The following is a 15,805-nucleotide window of genomic DNA, read 5'->3' as shown; positions in this document are numbered from 1 at the left end:
TGACTATAAAAGTGTGACTTCTCCTGACTTGTGAAGTGAGAAGTCTTGGGCGATGATGCTGTTTGCCTGCCTGTAAAAGCTCACGCACCACTTCAGTACCTTAAGGCTGTTCATCAACAACTACAACAACTTATATATTTATATAGCGTCTTTAACGTCATAAAATGTCCCAAGGTGCTTCACAGGAGTGTTATCAAAAAATGTTTTGACACCAAGCCATAAAGGAGATGGTAGAGCAGATGACCAACAGCTTGGTCAAAGAGGTAGGTTTTAAGGAGCGTCTTAAAGGAGGAGAGAGAAATGGAGAGGCGGAGAGGTTTAGGGAGGGAATTCATCAGACTATAACCAATAGTCCTAAACATTCTCCTCTGGTCAGAAAATGGATTCCAATTGAAAATCGGATTGATTATTAAAACACCTGTTGTATCCCATTCACGTATTTGTAAGAAGTAATGTAATGTGTTACCAAAATATGCTTATGAAAAAAAATGATAGGCTTACACCAAACCTGACAAAGGATATCCAGCATTAAACTCTGTCAAGATACTGTCAGCATGTCCAATCAATGGGTGAAGTAGCTTAGTGGAATTATTGAGGCTGACCATGTAATGGGCCAAGTTACAGTTTCAAACAAGGCAATTATTTTTTTTTTAAAACCACTTGATTATTAGTTGTATCACTGCTGATATTAATACAAATCTCGCACACCAGCCAGTCTCAGTAATGCCAGACAGGTCCCTGGGGACTCCCAGCAAGTCTATCAGCCTTTGAAAAGAGAAAAGATGCAAGTTAACATTTCAAGTAGAGGCCCCTTGCCAGAACTTCCGGTTCTGATGAATGGTGTCTACCCAAAACCACCATTTTTGGATGCTGACTGGTCTGTTGTGTATTTCCAGCATTCTTTGTTTTTAGTTTTAGATTTTTTCTTTTATCCCGAACCATCTTCAGCATTTGTATCAAAACAGATGATTACTGATGGAGAAAGTCGCTCCTGAACCCCTCCTTTCCCCAACCCCACCAACTATCAGCGCTGCTGAAAATGTTGGCATTCACCACCTGTCCTAAACGTCTGTTTAAAAATGACCACCAGTTTCCAGAGTTTGATGTCCACCACCTGCTGCATTTTGTTCAAAAAGAATGAATAAAATATGAAATTTACAATTGTGCTTAGGTTGTGAAAGATTTGTAATGTCACAGTTTTGACTTGCGTTTGTAAATTCAGAACTTTTTCCCCAAAACATGGCTACAACATGGACCCTATTCATATAACCAACCCCCTGTTGTTGTGTTCTGCATAGGTGGCTATTACCTGACCAGTGCATATGGAGCACTCTCACTGATAAAGAATTTCCAAGAGGAACAGGCAGCCCGGTTACTGAGCTCACAAACCAGGAACACTCTAAACCAGTGGCACAAAAGGAGGACTACTAACAATAGAATGGCTCCTTCTGTGGAAGACTTCCAGGTGTGTCCCTTTAAAGAAAAGTGGATAGTAGCTGTTGCGCATCGTGTATTTTTACGGGTTAAATAACTTGCACAGAGTTCAATATAGTTTCTGTTTTTGTGTACAATTAAACAATTGGAGATGTAGAAGAGCTAAAGGCCATGTAAGCTTCTGTGATCAAACCCCTAAAAATGTAAAATACAATTCAAAAACAGCCTGTCGTGTCACTGACACAACCACCACTTTTAATTTTCGCATGATTTTTACAGTTTGCATTATTTAACCGCACTTTGTTGTTGTCAAGTCATTTCCAGCACTACGCATCCAGCTCTGTATCTACCCAAGTTAGGGACCAGCAAACCAGTAGTGCCTTTAGCACTGAATGAGTTCATGGATGGTAAATAAGAAGCTATGGTAATAGCATATTACATAGGATATACGGCACAGAAACAGGCCATTCGGCCCTACCAGTCCATGCCGGCGTTTATGCTCCACTCGAGCCTCCTCCCGTCTTTCCTCATCTAACTCTATCAGCATAACCCTCTATTCCCTTCTCCCTGATATTCTTGTCTAGCCTCCCCTTAAATGCATCTATACTTTTCCCTGTGGTAGCGAGTTCCACATTCTCACCACTCTCTGGGTAAAGAAGTTTCTTCTGAATTCCCTATTTGATTTTTTGGCGACTATCTTATATTGATGGCTTCTAGTTTTGGTCTTCTCCACAAGTGGAAACATTCTCTCTCTGTCTATTCTTAGCAAAACCTTTCATGATTTTAAAGACCTCTATTAGGTCACCCCTCAGCCTTCTCTTTTCTCTTGAAAAGAGACCCAGCCTGTTCATCCTTTCCTGATATGTGTACCCTCACATTTCTGGTATCATCCTTGTAAATCTTCTCTGCACCCTCTCCACATCCTTTTTATAATATGGCGACCAGAATTGTACACCGTACTCCAAGGCCCCAATTTTCGGGCGGCTTTTCATGCGGCCGTGGTCCGAAAATCACGGAAAAAGCGGGTCGGGACCCCCCCCCCCCCCCACCTGATTCCCCGCCCCATCCAACTTTCGGACCGCCGTTTCCACGCGCCCCACTTCAGTCCCGCCCGCCGCTGGTGGGACTGCTCGTCGGAGCACTAATCACCAATGATCACCTTGTTAAGGACAATTTTCCCATGCAGTTGCGACTTTGGGGCTTTCCCCACCTGAAACCCGCCTGCGGGGAACCCCGCCGATGAGAGCTGGCGTGAAAACAGCTGGCTTGCCTGCTTGCAGCAGCTGGTCGCTGAGGGCTGAAGAGATTTAAAGAGGCAGCATTTGCAGGCTGCAGGATCTTGTTGATCAAGGCTTGGGGGAACTATTTGAAGCCTTAGGAGCAGCTGCAGAAAGTTGGAGCCTCACACACTTCTTCAGTGTGAGCTCCTGGGAAGCCCCTCTCACCACCCTAACTCAGGACCTCCTCAACCGAGGCATCTGCTAGAAGCATGGGAGGCCTTTGGCACCTTCCCTTCCTGGCATTAGAGGATCTCCAACAGCAGAGGTGACAGCAGCAGAACCAGGAACAGCAGGATGATTACCAGGAGCACCAGGCTGCTGCTCACTCACCTGAAGCTGCACAAGCCAGAAGGGGCCAGCGCTTGGAAGTGGCTTGAGAGCACCTTGCTGCGCTTTAGGGGGCCAGTGGGACCCGTTTCTGCACTGGCAGTCTTACTCAGAAGGACTTCCATGAAGATCTGGTTTCTCTGTTCAACAGATGGCCAACGCTCCTCAAGAAATGTCATTCTCTTATGAGCACTCACCATGTTTTCCGTATGCTGGCGAGTTATCTCCTCCATGGAGGTTTCCAACCTTTCCATGGTGCTGCGTTCATGCACCAATGACTCCACAAAGGCTCTGCTCATGGTCGCTATGGACTCCTCCATTCGCTCCACACTCACAGCGACCCTGGAGACAAAACCTGCCAGAGACTCCTGCATCTGTGCATGGAGATCCATCACCTCTTCTCTTGCGGATGGACCCAGAGGCAGAGGGTCGTCATGCAGCACAGCTGAGCTGAGCTGGCAGAGTCCTGCGCCCTCCGACGAGGACTCTCCACTGCTGTCCCTGTCTCCAGAATCTGCTGAGGCTCACTTGTGAGATGTGAAACACTAGGTGACAACACTACTCTATGTCCCGAAGGTCCCCCCGAGGTGTGAGTGTCTGCGCTGGTGCTGGGTGCGCTTACTTCTGCTGATGCTGCGCCTCAGAGGTTGGAGCTTCCTCTGAGGAGTCTGGCTGCACAGCCTCTTCCTCCTCCACAGTGAGGACGGGGGCTCTGGATGGTACTGTGGGGGAGTAAAGGAAGGAGTTAGAGATGCAATGCCAAGGTTCTTCTGGTGACTCCCAGCGAGTTGGCATCTGCTGACACCTGCATCCATGCAGCATTGGTCTCAGTGGGAGGCCTCTTCCTCCCTGACCTAGGGAAGAAGACCTCCCTGTGGGCCCTAACCCCATCCAATAATGCCTGCAGTGAAGCCTCGTCGAATTTGAAGGCAGCTCGGCCTCTGCCGCTGGCAGCAGCTGGTGCAGGCTCCTCTGCCATTGTGCAAGAGTGGTTGAGAAGCCTGCAGAGGTGGAGAAGCTTGGTGGACACTTTGAAAGCACCACGAATGATGACATCATAGTGTGGGGATTTCTGACTCGAATTGGACAATTAGCAAGGCTTCCCACATGCTGGGAATTAATTGGCCACTTGAGGGAAAATTGCGTGGAGCTGGCTGACACTTTTTTATGTGTGTCAGAAACCCCACATTCGGGGAAATCCGACCATTCCCCACAGAAGCCGAAAATCGGGGCCCAAGTGTGGTCTAACCAAGGTTCAATACAAGTTTAACATTAACTTCACTACTTTTCAATTCTATCCCTCTAGAATTAAACCCTAGTGCTTGGTTTGCTTTTTTATGGCCATGTTAACCTGTGTCGATACTTTGTGATTTCTGAATTTGTACTCCTAGATCCCTTTGTTCCTCTACCCCATTTAGATTATTATTTTCCAAGTAATATGTGATCTCCCTATTTTTCTTAGCAAAATGTAATACCTCACATTTATCTGTGTTGAATTTCATTAGCCAATTATTTGCCCATTCTGCAAGTTTATTGTCATCTTGTAATTTGTTGCAGTCCTCCTCAGTAATGGCTATCCCCCCTAATTTGGTGTCATCCGCAAATTTAGAAATTGTGTTTTTGATCCCAAGGTCTAAATTGTTAATATAAATTGTGAACAATAGTGGTCCCAGCACTGATCCTTGTGGAACACCACTTCCCACCTTCTGCCACTCTGAATAGCTACCCTTTACCCCATCACTCTGCTTTCTGTCTTGAAGCCAGCCAGCTATCCAATCTGCTACTTGTCCCCTGACTCTGCATTCTCTGACCTTGTTCATTAGTCTATTATGGGGTACCTTATCGAAGGCCTTTTGAAAATCTAGATAAATTACATCTACTGCATTACCCTTGTCTACTCTCTCTGTTACCTCTTCAAAAAATTCTATGAGGTTGGTCAAGCAAGACTTTCCCTTTTGAAATCCATGCTGACTATTTGTTATTATTTTTCATTTCTAGATGTCCTTCTGTTTTCTCCTTTAGTAGGGATTCCATTATTTTTCCTACCACTGATGTTAAGCTGACTGGCCTATAGTTCCCTGGACATGTTCTATCTCCCTTCTTAAATATAGGTATTATACAATAGTTATCCGCCAGTCCTCTGGCACTACACCTTTTTCTAACGAATTATTAAATATGTGTAGTAATGTCTCTGCTATCTCTTCCCCAGCTTCTTTTTAAAATGCAGGGGTTTTATCCTCTTTGAGTTTCATTAGTTTATTTAGTATATCTCCTCGTTTTATTTTAAATGCAGTTAACTCATTACTAATCTCATCATCCAATGTTATCTTCACCTGTTCTATCTGTCTGGTAAATACTGAAGAAAAGTAATTATTTAATCTCTCTGCCATCTCTCTATTGCTGCCTGTGATATTATCCTCTCCATCCCTTAGTGGCCCTATTCCCATCCCAACCTTCCTTTTTTTATTTGTGTGCCTGTAAAATATTTTACTTTTTTTTATCTTGATACCATAAATTGACGTTTTATTAGTTCTACTAGCTACACCATTTAAAGAAGCTGAAAGCATACAAATAAATTAAATATTTTACTGCAAGAACAGTTATGTAAGGTGCTGTTTTCATAATCCTACAAGAACTTGATCATTACAGTCCACCTACCTGCCAACATGCAGTCCATCTAGCAACAAAGATTTTAACTTTGGAAATGGAACAGTTCTCCGTACAGATGACTGCCAAGTGTGCCCTGCACAGCAGTCTTATGATGTTTAAAGATGATTGTACCCCAGGGGCTTGCTAATGTAGTAGGTCTCAGGCTTTGTAACTAATGTAGTACTTTACCCATGGAGATCGTAGCTTCAATCAAAGCCTGAGTGGTTCACAGTTTATACGCAATCAAATATCATGAAGGAGTTTTAAACATGCTGCAGTACCGTGCTAAAATGACCACCTTTCTCTCTCCTTTATCTCAATCCGTATAGAACTACCTGCGTGTGGCCTTCAACAACATGACAAGTGGCTGCACGGCCAAGACGTTATTGGTAAGACCGTTTACTACGACAGAGGAGCTGTGTGACCTTTGTGCAGCCAAGTTCCAAGTTGAGGACACTGAAAACTACAGTCTTTTCCTTCTGATAAATGACACTTGGCAGCAGCTGGCTCCTGATACCTTCCCGCAGAAAATCAAAGCAGAGCTGCACAGCAGGCCTCAGTCACAGATTTTTCATTTTGTCTACAAGCGCCTTCACAGTGACCTTCCCAGCAATGCCATTGAGAGCAACACAACTTTATAAACAAAGAATTTTTTTTTTTTATTTCTTTGTTGTCGTCGGGCACCTTGAAGGTTGTTTCTGTTTTATTTGAGTTATTTTTTTGTAGCACGCCAGGGGCGTCTATGATTACAACCCAGTAGACCTTTAATAGGTGAACTGTTGCCGATGTTCTTGGAACTGTGTGCGACACTTTGCTAGAGACACAGCTGGTTATTGGGTTTTTGCATCTTCTTGCAACAGATATTCACTCCGTGTGTGGCAAAGACCGGTCAGATGCAATGCATCAGTAAAACTGTCACAGTAGCTGGATGATTTGCATCCTACTCTTAGTCTAAAAAGTGGGAATAAAATCAGTTTGGGCGCAGGCTGCATAAATGGTTTTATGTTTATAGGAAGACTGTGTGTTTCTATGTTTCCCAGAGACATTAATTTGATAGCAGTTGCTGGTTAACTGAGAGTTTTTTTTTAATATTATATTTTTAAGCCAGAAATTATTATTCTTGTAAACATCTGGGCATATAATTGTAACAATTGTTCATCTTTTTTTTAGTTTTTTTTTATTATTCACAATATATTGATCAATATTTTTTATCTTGAGCATAAGGTATTTGCTTGATGAATGAAATTGTTCTTTGGACCATTCACATCACAGCTGTTGTACAATTATGTAATATTGCTGCAATGTTTCCTGCCCTGCAACACCATCTGGACTTTGATTCAGCTCCAGCATCAAAATGGGATACAGCACCTTTCTGTAAAATATTCAGTGATGTGGCCTGTGTGATTGTGTGAGAGAGAGATTACTGCTCCAAGCATATTAATCAGTGTCCAAATCCACATAATCTTTTCATATGCAAATATTGTGGCCAATTCTGGACACATAGGAAGGATGGCAAGGCCTGAGAGAAGGTGTAAAAGAGATTTATTAGAATGGCGCCAGGGATGCGGGACTTCAGTTACGTGGAGAGGCTAGAGAAGCTGGGATTGTTCTCCTTAGAGCAGAGAAGGTTAAGGGGAGATTTGATGGAGGTGTTCAAAATCATGAAGGGTTTTGTTAGAGCATATAAGGAGAAAATGTTTCTCGTGGCAGAAGTGTCGGTACCAGAGGACACAGATTTAAGGTAATTGGCAAAAAAAATCAGTGGAGCCATGAGGGAAAAAAATATTAGGCAGTGAGTTGTTGTGACCTGGAATGCACTGCCCGAAAGGGCGGTGGAAGCAGATTCAAAAAGGAATTGGTTAAACAGTTGAAAGGGAAAAATTTACAGGGCTTTGGGGAAAAAGCAGGGGAGTGGGACTAATTGGATAGCTTTTTCAAAGAGCTGCATAGGCACGATGGGCCAAATGGCCTCCTTCTGTGCTGTATCATTCTATGATTTTATGAAATAGTTTGGACCGAACACAAGGTGTAAGAAATGGCAATAGGTTGGGGGCTGAAACACACTGTTGGACCAGGACTGTGTTCTGCATCCAACCTGTACTGTATCTGAGCTGGGTGTGCTTGTTCATTGACACTGGATGCTCAAAATGGTGAGTGTTGCATTTCCTAGAATTATTCATCCCTCACCTTGATAAGCACAAAACAAATATTATTGACCTGGCCTCAGTACAGGAAAGAGCTCTAGTAATACAGATGAAGGCATTGGAAAGTGTGAATGAGAGAGAGAGAGAGAGAGAGAAAGAGCAGCATAAGAGAGAAACAAAAGGACATTGGATTATAGAAAGGGTCAGGGTGGTGTGGCCTAGCTGTATAGAAAGTAGACCTGACCAGATAATTATAGGTTTAGGTTCTAGCTTTACCTATCACTTGAATCCATCTGCTGTAGTCATTCTCGGCTGAGCTACCAGATGGCAAGCAGGGTAGGAAAGAAAAACTGATACTTTGTTTATGTTCAGTTGATACATCATTGTGTTTACATTACTGTATCTTCACTGCACTCAATTGCCACTTAAACATTCCATGCAACTTTTTACAGTGAGATTTTCTTGTGCCTAACCTACACAGTACAATACCTATAGTATATGCCAATATCTTCACTACTTGCATTATTGTGTCTGTAATTTTGAGGGCCCACTTCTAGTCAGCTGACCTTCAATGGTTCTGTATACATAGTTATTCATCAGCTTTAAAGTATTCATTGCTGGAGCAGTGCTCTTTTCCCTCTGGGGCTTTTGATGGAATCTATCCCAGAGCAATAGGATCAAAGACTCCTCCCTCACTGAGCCCTAATGGGGTCATGTGCAATGAGTTTGGGCTGTTTTAAGGCAGTTGCTCAATTGCACACAGATTGGCACTAAGCTGACAGTCTCATTTGGAGAAGCATCAAGGATGGTTGATGGTAAATGGAAACCTTCTCAGTGGTACAACAAGGGCACTGTTCTGAGGCTCGGGTTGGGAGATTGGGGACGGTTTTCCTGGGTCCTCTCTGCTGGGGCATTAAACAGGAGCAGAGTACTCAAAGTATGCTGAGCCTGTCCAGCCCCAGCAGCACCTAGATTTCCTGTGGTAGGGTCAGGAAAGTCAGGAGCTTCCCGGGCCTCAGAGATGGGGACATTCTGTCTGACAATGGAGAACGACAGGTAGGAGGTCCTGACTTCTGGGAGGGTGGGGAGGGGGAGAGAGAGAGACATGTATTTAAAACACTGGCCTACCTATAGACCTTTAGCCCATCCCCGAGGAACCTTTAGTCAGTGGGATTTCGAGGACAGGCCATAGTGCCTGCCTTTTCTGGTTGCCCCTGCACATGGGCGCCCAGCAAGCATAGCATCTGGTAAAAGAGGTAACAGGCCAGGTGTGCCCTCTCCTACCTCATTAGCGTTGTTCAGTCTGGTCTGTACTTTCTGCAGACGCAGGCCAGGCTCTGCCCCTACAGGGAATCCAGTGGCAATAGAAAAGGGCCACAGACCTAGATCTCCACCCCTTTTTTTTTGCTTGACCACAGAATGCTCAGTTTCCAGAAACATGGGTTAGGAAAATTAGCCCTGTTGTGTAATGAGAGATTTATTCGTTACCTGACCTGAGTGTGCTCCTAACACTGAATGCAAGAAATAGAATATTCCATTGCCTCGAACTGACCATAAAAATACAACATACGACCCGATACCCAGTTTCTCCACCCCCCCCCCCCCACCCCAATAGATTGTGAAATAGCATTGATAATGCTGATGGAGAGATCTGAAGAAAAGACAATGAGGCAAATTAAGGCTGAGGGAAAATAGAATAGAATCAAATAACGTAAGGAAAATAAAGTGTGGAACTGTTCAATAAGTAGTTTATCTTTACATAAAGTGACCAGGCTCCATGCAGTACAAGGATAGCATCAGTACAACCTGGGTTTGTTATTTTTGGTCTATTATGATGAAGATTTGTCATACCAGCAAAGAGTTTTTCAAATTTGGAAATATATCACTCCACATGATCCTCTACACACAATACTGAATTAGCCCAAATTATCAACAGGTGAGACATTTTATGGAGTACACACATCACAATGTATATAATCTCACCCTTGGGTTGCTTGCTTCAGTTTTTTCCTCTGGCCACTTGCCAACCATTGCATAAGTATCTTACAATCTTATGCACTTAATGTCGATCACCATGTAAATTTTTGAATTTAACATTCCTACATTTCCACAGTCACATTTTTCAAAAGTTTACATTTCTGATTCAGCTGACATGGTTGGTGATGCTCCGTTTTGAGCAGTTTAGCTGCAGAGGCCAGTAAGATATTATATGGAGGAAACTATTCGGTGCATAAACCTTCTTGACATTCCCAACAGTTGCAATTCCGTCAAAAGATTAGACCTGGGAACCACAGTCCCTGGGAGTCGGTGCTGTTCTCCTATAAGCTAGATTCAGTACCTTCTGGGTACTTTTGCAAGCTGACTACCATGTAATGGCAGTATATCCTGCAGCAGAAGCCCACTGGCCAAGATTTCTAGACTTTCAACAATCTCCTTTGAGCTTCACTCTATCACCCTACAATTCCAAAGCTATGAACCACCTCCTGGTTTCATGCTCTTATACTTGTTTGACACGTTCCTAGAAAAGTTAGGTATTTCATGCAATGATAGCTTATTCACGACCACTGGTAAACCAAAATCTCTGTTTCAGTGATGCAGTTGAATCTTATTCTATGCATTAACTGGTGCAGAAACAAAAATTGCCAACTACCAGTATAAGAACAGGTTATACTACCGTGTACTATGGGAACAAAGTTAACCTGAAATTTGCTTACATCAAGATTACATGTAGGTAGATTGCCTTTTTAATGAAATGGCATTTGTGATTTTTGTATGTAGTTTAGAACAGTACTAAGAATTTGTATACCGGTATGGCAGTAATATTTTGGGTACATGACTGCAAAACCCCTCTATACTGTATTAGCATACTGTGCATACTCTGTACAACTGAAACATTGTATTTTGCACGCAATAAAAATTGAATGTTTTAGTAATGCAATATATGTGTGAATATTTCAACTCCGACATGTCAGAAATATTCCTTGTTACTGACTCTTTAACATACAGATGTATGGAGCATTTTTGTTTGCAAACACAATTTCCTGGTTTAGCAGTTTGAGAAACCTGGACAGGAAGCAAGTGAGTGAACCATCAAAAATCACCTTAAACTGAGTTGACCTTAAAATAACCTGTCCATTTGTGACCTGCCAACTGCAGGCTCAATGTAGGAACTAAAGTTTGCTTTCAAAAGGGTAACGATAGTTTTCATTCTCCTATCGAAGTCTCTTCCATGTGCAAAAGTGACCTCTTGGGTCCTTTACAGCTTGCGCTGATATAAATCATGTCTATATCAAATGTAAATTAAGTTGGGCCGCCAGTACTTGTAGTTAGGAGGTTAATTTAACTTTAACCCTGCTAATGAGCAATAACGCCATATGCTTAGCACAGCAAATGTCATCATAACCAGCATGTTGAAGAATCACCTGTAGAAACATTCCCAAAAAAATACAATACCTGAAGTGGTAGCTAAACAAACATACAACCCCTTCGAGGACAGGCGCTTAAAGCAACAGCCAGTACCTGCAGGAAGTGAGTAACGATGTATGTTCAGGCATTAACAGCATGATCCTAAACCTTTGGTCAACATTTTTATGGATGTGGAAATGTGGCTGGAATGTGCACCTGTTTACTAATACAGGTAGACTATCCTTTATCCGCACTTCCGAAAACCTCTAAAAACCGAAAGTTTTTTCGTGGAGCGTAAGTCGTGCGCACGACATGACCCGAGTGGCGCCAAACATGACAGGAGTGGTCCGGGAGCTCTGCCTTTCCCTGTGAGCAGGGCAGAGGGTCACAGAGTTCCCTCCTGGGTAGGAGATTGCAGGCCGAGCCGGGCAGTGTGAAGGAGGTACCGGGAGAGTGAACCCAACAATACAGCGACCCGTCCGATAGCTGCAGCGGCCCGTCCGATAGTCTTTTCTTCCCCCCCCCCCACCGACCTGATTTGTGGGCCAGCTTCGTGTAGGAGTCAGCCGATATCCGGCTTTCCCACAACTGGTGGTGGCAGTCGAGCCCCAGACCCCCGCTAAGTCAAGGAATTCAGATACGGAGCAGGGGGAGCCGGAAACCTCGATCTAATGGCAGAAATCAGCAGCCGTTTTGTTAGGTTTTTTTTCTTCCCCTAGCATTTTTTTTTCTTCCCCTAGCATTTTTTTAAACAGTCAGGCTGTGGAAAGAGTCTCTGTAGCTTAGCAACAGCTTCAGAGACGCTTCCAAGGCAGGGCCCGAGTGTTTACAAGCTGTTGCTAAGCAACAGTGTTTGTTGTCAGATACGGAGATGAAAACCTTCTGAAATCCAAAAAATTCCGAAAACCGAAACACAGCTGGTCCCAAGGTTTTCGGATAAAGGATAGTCTACCTGTAGTGCAGTTTTGAGAATTGTGGGGTGGCACACTCCTGCATGTGAGTACTTAGGTCAGAATTTACTGTGGCAACTATCAACCAGCCAGTTTACTGCAGTTTGACGGTGCAATGGTGCATTTATATTGCAGCTATTTACACAGATGCACAGAGCAACCCTCCCAGCAATTAACATTCAAAATATTTAGTGAGCCTATGGTGTTCACATTCTCTAAACATTTAAATCAACTGCACGTACGTTCAAAAAGTGCTCAGACGGTCTAAGGGCCCTCTCAGCACTTTGCAAACCAGGTTTGACACGTGGAATTATACTTCATGTAAGAAAGAACTTATATAATATATCACCTTTCACATCCTCAGGATGTCCCAAATACTTCAGTCAGTGAATTATTTTGAAGCCTAGTCACTGTAGGCAAATACAGCAGCCAGCTTGTGTACAGCATGGTCCCACAAACAGCAGCAAGATAAATAACCAATTTTTCTGTTTTGATGATGTTGGTTGAGGGATAAAGGTTGACCAGAACACCAGGAAAACTCCCCCAGCTCTTCAAAAACATGTCACAGTCTAACTTCTCATCTGTGAAATGGCATGTCCAGCAATGCAGTAATCCTTTGGTACTGCATTGACGTGTCAGCTTGAATTATGTGCTGAAGTCCCTAGGTGGGGTTTGAATCCATGACCTCTGACTCAGAGATGAAAGTACCATCACTGAGCCAAGCTTATACAACAAGCCCAAGCACTGTGAAACAGGTGTGACATCTGGGGTTATACACCATGCAGTAATAAATCTAATAACTGTGAACTGCCTCCTCCAGAGGTGCCACAGTCCTTTTATCCCCGATCAGGTCAGGACCAACTTTGCAGTGACACTAAAGTTGCAGTACAGACACATCCTTAATGCCCTAGTCTAAAATATTTTGAAACACATGCAGAGTGCAACCTCCACACCCTTCTGTTGCCTCCCGACGACTCTTCTTCAATCCCAACTTCTCTACACACATTTCAATGTGTCCAAAGCTCTGTTGCCCACATCCTGTCTCACTAAGTCTCGCTCGCTCGCTCATCACACCTGTCTTGACCCTGATCTTCCTTGGCTTCCCATCCCTTACAGTTTTAAAATCCTCATCTCAGTCTTCTGAGTCTGACCTCCTGTGGCCCTCATTCTCCCTCTAACCCACCATTTGTGGCAGAGACATCGGTTGCCTTGGCCCCATGCTATGGAATTCTCTCCGCAAACCCTTCTCTGTCTTGCTGCTTCTCTCCCCTCCTTTAAAAGCCAGCTGGAAACCTATCTCCTTGAGCATGCTTTCAGTCATCTCTCCTAACTACTTCTCCTGCTCAGCAGTGGTTCTTCGTGAAGCATCTTGGAACATTACTATGTTAGAAGTGCCATATAAATGCAAGTTGTTTTGTACAGGAAGTAGGTTTCCAGCTAGAGGTTAAATGTCACCTTTTGAACTGTCCTGTTTAATTCTGTGTAATTGTTGATGAAAATTTACTGGTCACTTACGAAATGTCTCTTTATTTATTCTGTGAAAGCAGCTTCCACGAAACCCATGTTTAATGATCACTTCCTGTTGAGTTCACAACAATTGGTTTATATAAGTCAATAGGAAATACCACCCCAAATTCATTTGCCAGATGTGAATGTATCAGCTGCCTTCATTGCTTTGGTTCCTAGTGAACCTACATTACACATTGGCCGGAATTTTCATGCTGCCGTGCGTGCAGGATTGGAGGCGGGTCAGGAGTAAAATTCACAAGAAATGGGAGCGAGTTGGGAACACGCCGTCATCCCGCCTCCTCGTGCCTTTAACTCGGGCGCATTTGCCTGCGCGGCACGGACCTGAATGGCAGAGGCGGGCGACCTAATTTAGCTCATTAATACCTTGTTGTCCGGCCCTTAACAGTGTTTTTAACCAGACCTTTGGAATTTAACTGCATGACCAGGGGAATCGCGCAGCTTGGGAACAATGTCCGTCAAGCTGAGGCGGAAGTTCAGTGGCCATTGATCGAGGTTATTACTGCAGAGCATCAAAAGCACAATAAATGCTGCCACATGACTGTTTACTTGCCTAAGGGGGAGGCGCGTGCATTTTGAGCACAGATTTAAGGTGTCTACAGTTTGCAAGTCCCGACTTGACCTGCCATCTATTACATCAGCATAGGTGCCGTTTATACTGTCTCAAACTGGTCCTCCGAATCGGACCAGGATGAGCCCAAACACCAGCAGCAGCAGGCACACCAACAACAGCACCAACAATCTTCTCCTCAACGACATGATGCTCCACAGGACAGAGGGCGTCAGCGCAGGGCTGCACTGCGCTGGAGGCGATACCTGCAACACGGTATACAGGAAGCAGTGCCAAAGGAGGCTCAGGCTATCACGCCAGGTCATCGCTGACATTTGCACAATGCTGCAGCAAGACCTGCAGCCCAGAGGAGCGGGTGGGCATGCCTTTCCAGTGGCTGTCAAGGTCACCAGTGCCCGCAACTTCTTTGCCTCAGGTTCCTTCCAGGGATCTGCAGCAGACATTTGTGGCATCTCTCAGATGCATCACACAGGTCACCGATGCCATGTTTGACAAGTCAGCCAATTATATCAACTTTGCTACTGATGAAGCCAGTGTTACTGAGCGAGTGCTTGGCTTTGCCACTTTGACTGGCTTCCCACGGGTGCAGAGCATCATCGACTGCACACACGTGGCCATCAGGGCACCCAATCATCACCCGGGAATGTTTGTCAACTTCAAAGGCTTCCACTTTCTCAATGTGCAGCTCATCTGCAAGCATAAAAAGATGATTATGCATGTGTGCGCCAAATTCCCAGGCAGCTGTCAGGACTCTTTCATCCTGCGCCAGTCCACGTTCCCTCAGCTCTTCGCACCGCCAAACTGACGTTCCGGCTGGCTGCTTGGCAACAAGGGCTATCCACTGAAGACGTGGCTCATGACACCCTTGAGGAGGCCACGTACTGAGGCCGAGGAGAGATATAATGAAAGCCACACCTCCACCAGATGTGTCATAGAGCAAACAATAGGCATGCTGAAAATGCGCTTCAGATGCCTTGACAGATCTGGAGGAGCCCTTCAGTATGCAGCAGCCAGGGTCTCCAGAATCGTCGTGGTCTGCAGCGCCCTGCACAACATAGCGCAGCAGTGAGGATTAGCGCAGCCTCTTCAGAGGAGGAGCATCAGCTGGAAGATGAGGAGGAGGAGCAGGAGGAGCCTGAGGTCCAGATGCCAGCAACACCTGAGCAAATTGCTGTCCGGGAGACCAGGGATGGCCTCATCATGGCCAGATTTACTTAACTTCCTGCATTACACCCATATGGCTGCCACATGCTGTGCCAGGTTCGCACCCCCCCCCCACCCCAACAACACCATAAAGCATCCCTACAATGACCAAACCATTCCTTTCACACGGAGCCCCATTGCTGGAGGTAACGTTATGCCTCACCATTCACTCCAACTCACGAAGCCACTTTCAAAGTACCAGACAAAAATGGGCATGACCGGAAAGTGGTGAAAATAAATAGTTTTATATGTGACATAAGAGTAACGGAACCCTAACAAAAACACTTCTTTAAGCACCCATGTGCTTACACTTGT

The 15,805-nt window shown here is 44.6% G+C and overlaps 1 protein-coding gene across 1 annotated transcript in view; it reads left to right on the top strand.

Moving 5' to 3' along the window:
* The window catches only part of LOC147121496 (ras and Rab interactor 2-like), a 231,038-nt gene extending 220,271 nt beyond the window's left edge, over nucleotides 1–10,767 (top strand). The window contains exons 12-13 of the mRNA XM_085981786.1: nucleotides 1,299–1,465; nucleotides 6,020–10,767. Coding sequence (XP_085837912.1) covers nucleotides 1,299–1,465; nucleotides 6,020–6,331 — 479 coding nt within the window. The 3' untranslated portion in view covers nucleotides 6,332–10,767. The remainder of the gene's footprint in view (nucleotides 1–1,298; nucleotides 1,466–6,019) is intronic.
* The last annotated feature ends 5,038 nt before the right edge of the window (nucleotides 10,768–15,805 follow it).

Source organism: Somniosus microcephalus, chromosome 3, assembly GCF_052327205.1.
Source record: "Somniosus microcephalus isolate GS21.2 chromosome 3, FLI_Smic_1.0, whole genome shotgun sequence".
NCBI classification, from domain to species: Eukaryota; Metazoa; Chordata; class Chondrichthyes; order Squaliformes; family Somniosidae; genus Somniosus; species Somniosus microcephalus.
Note: the sequence above shows the minus strand (reverse complement) of the source record. Positions and strands in the feature narration are given on the sequence as shown.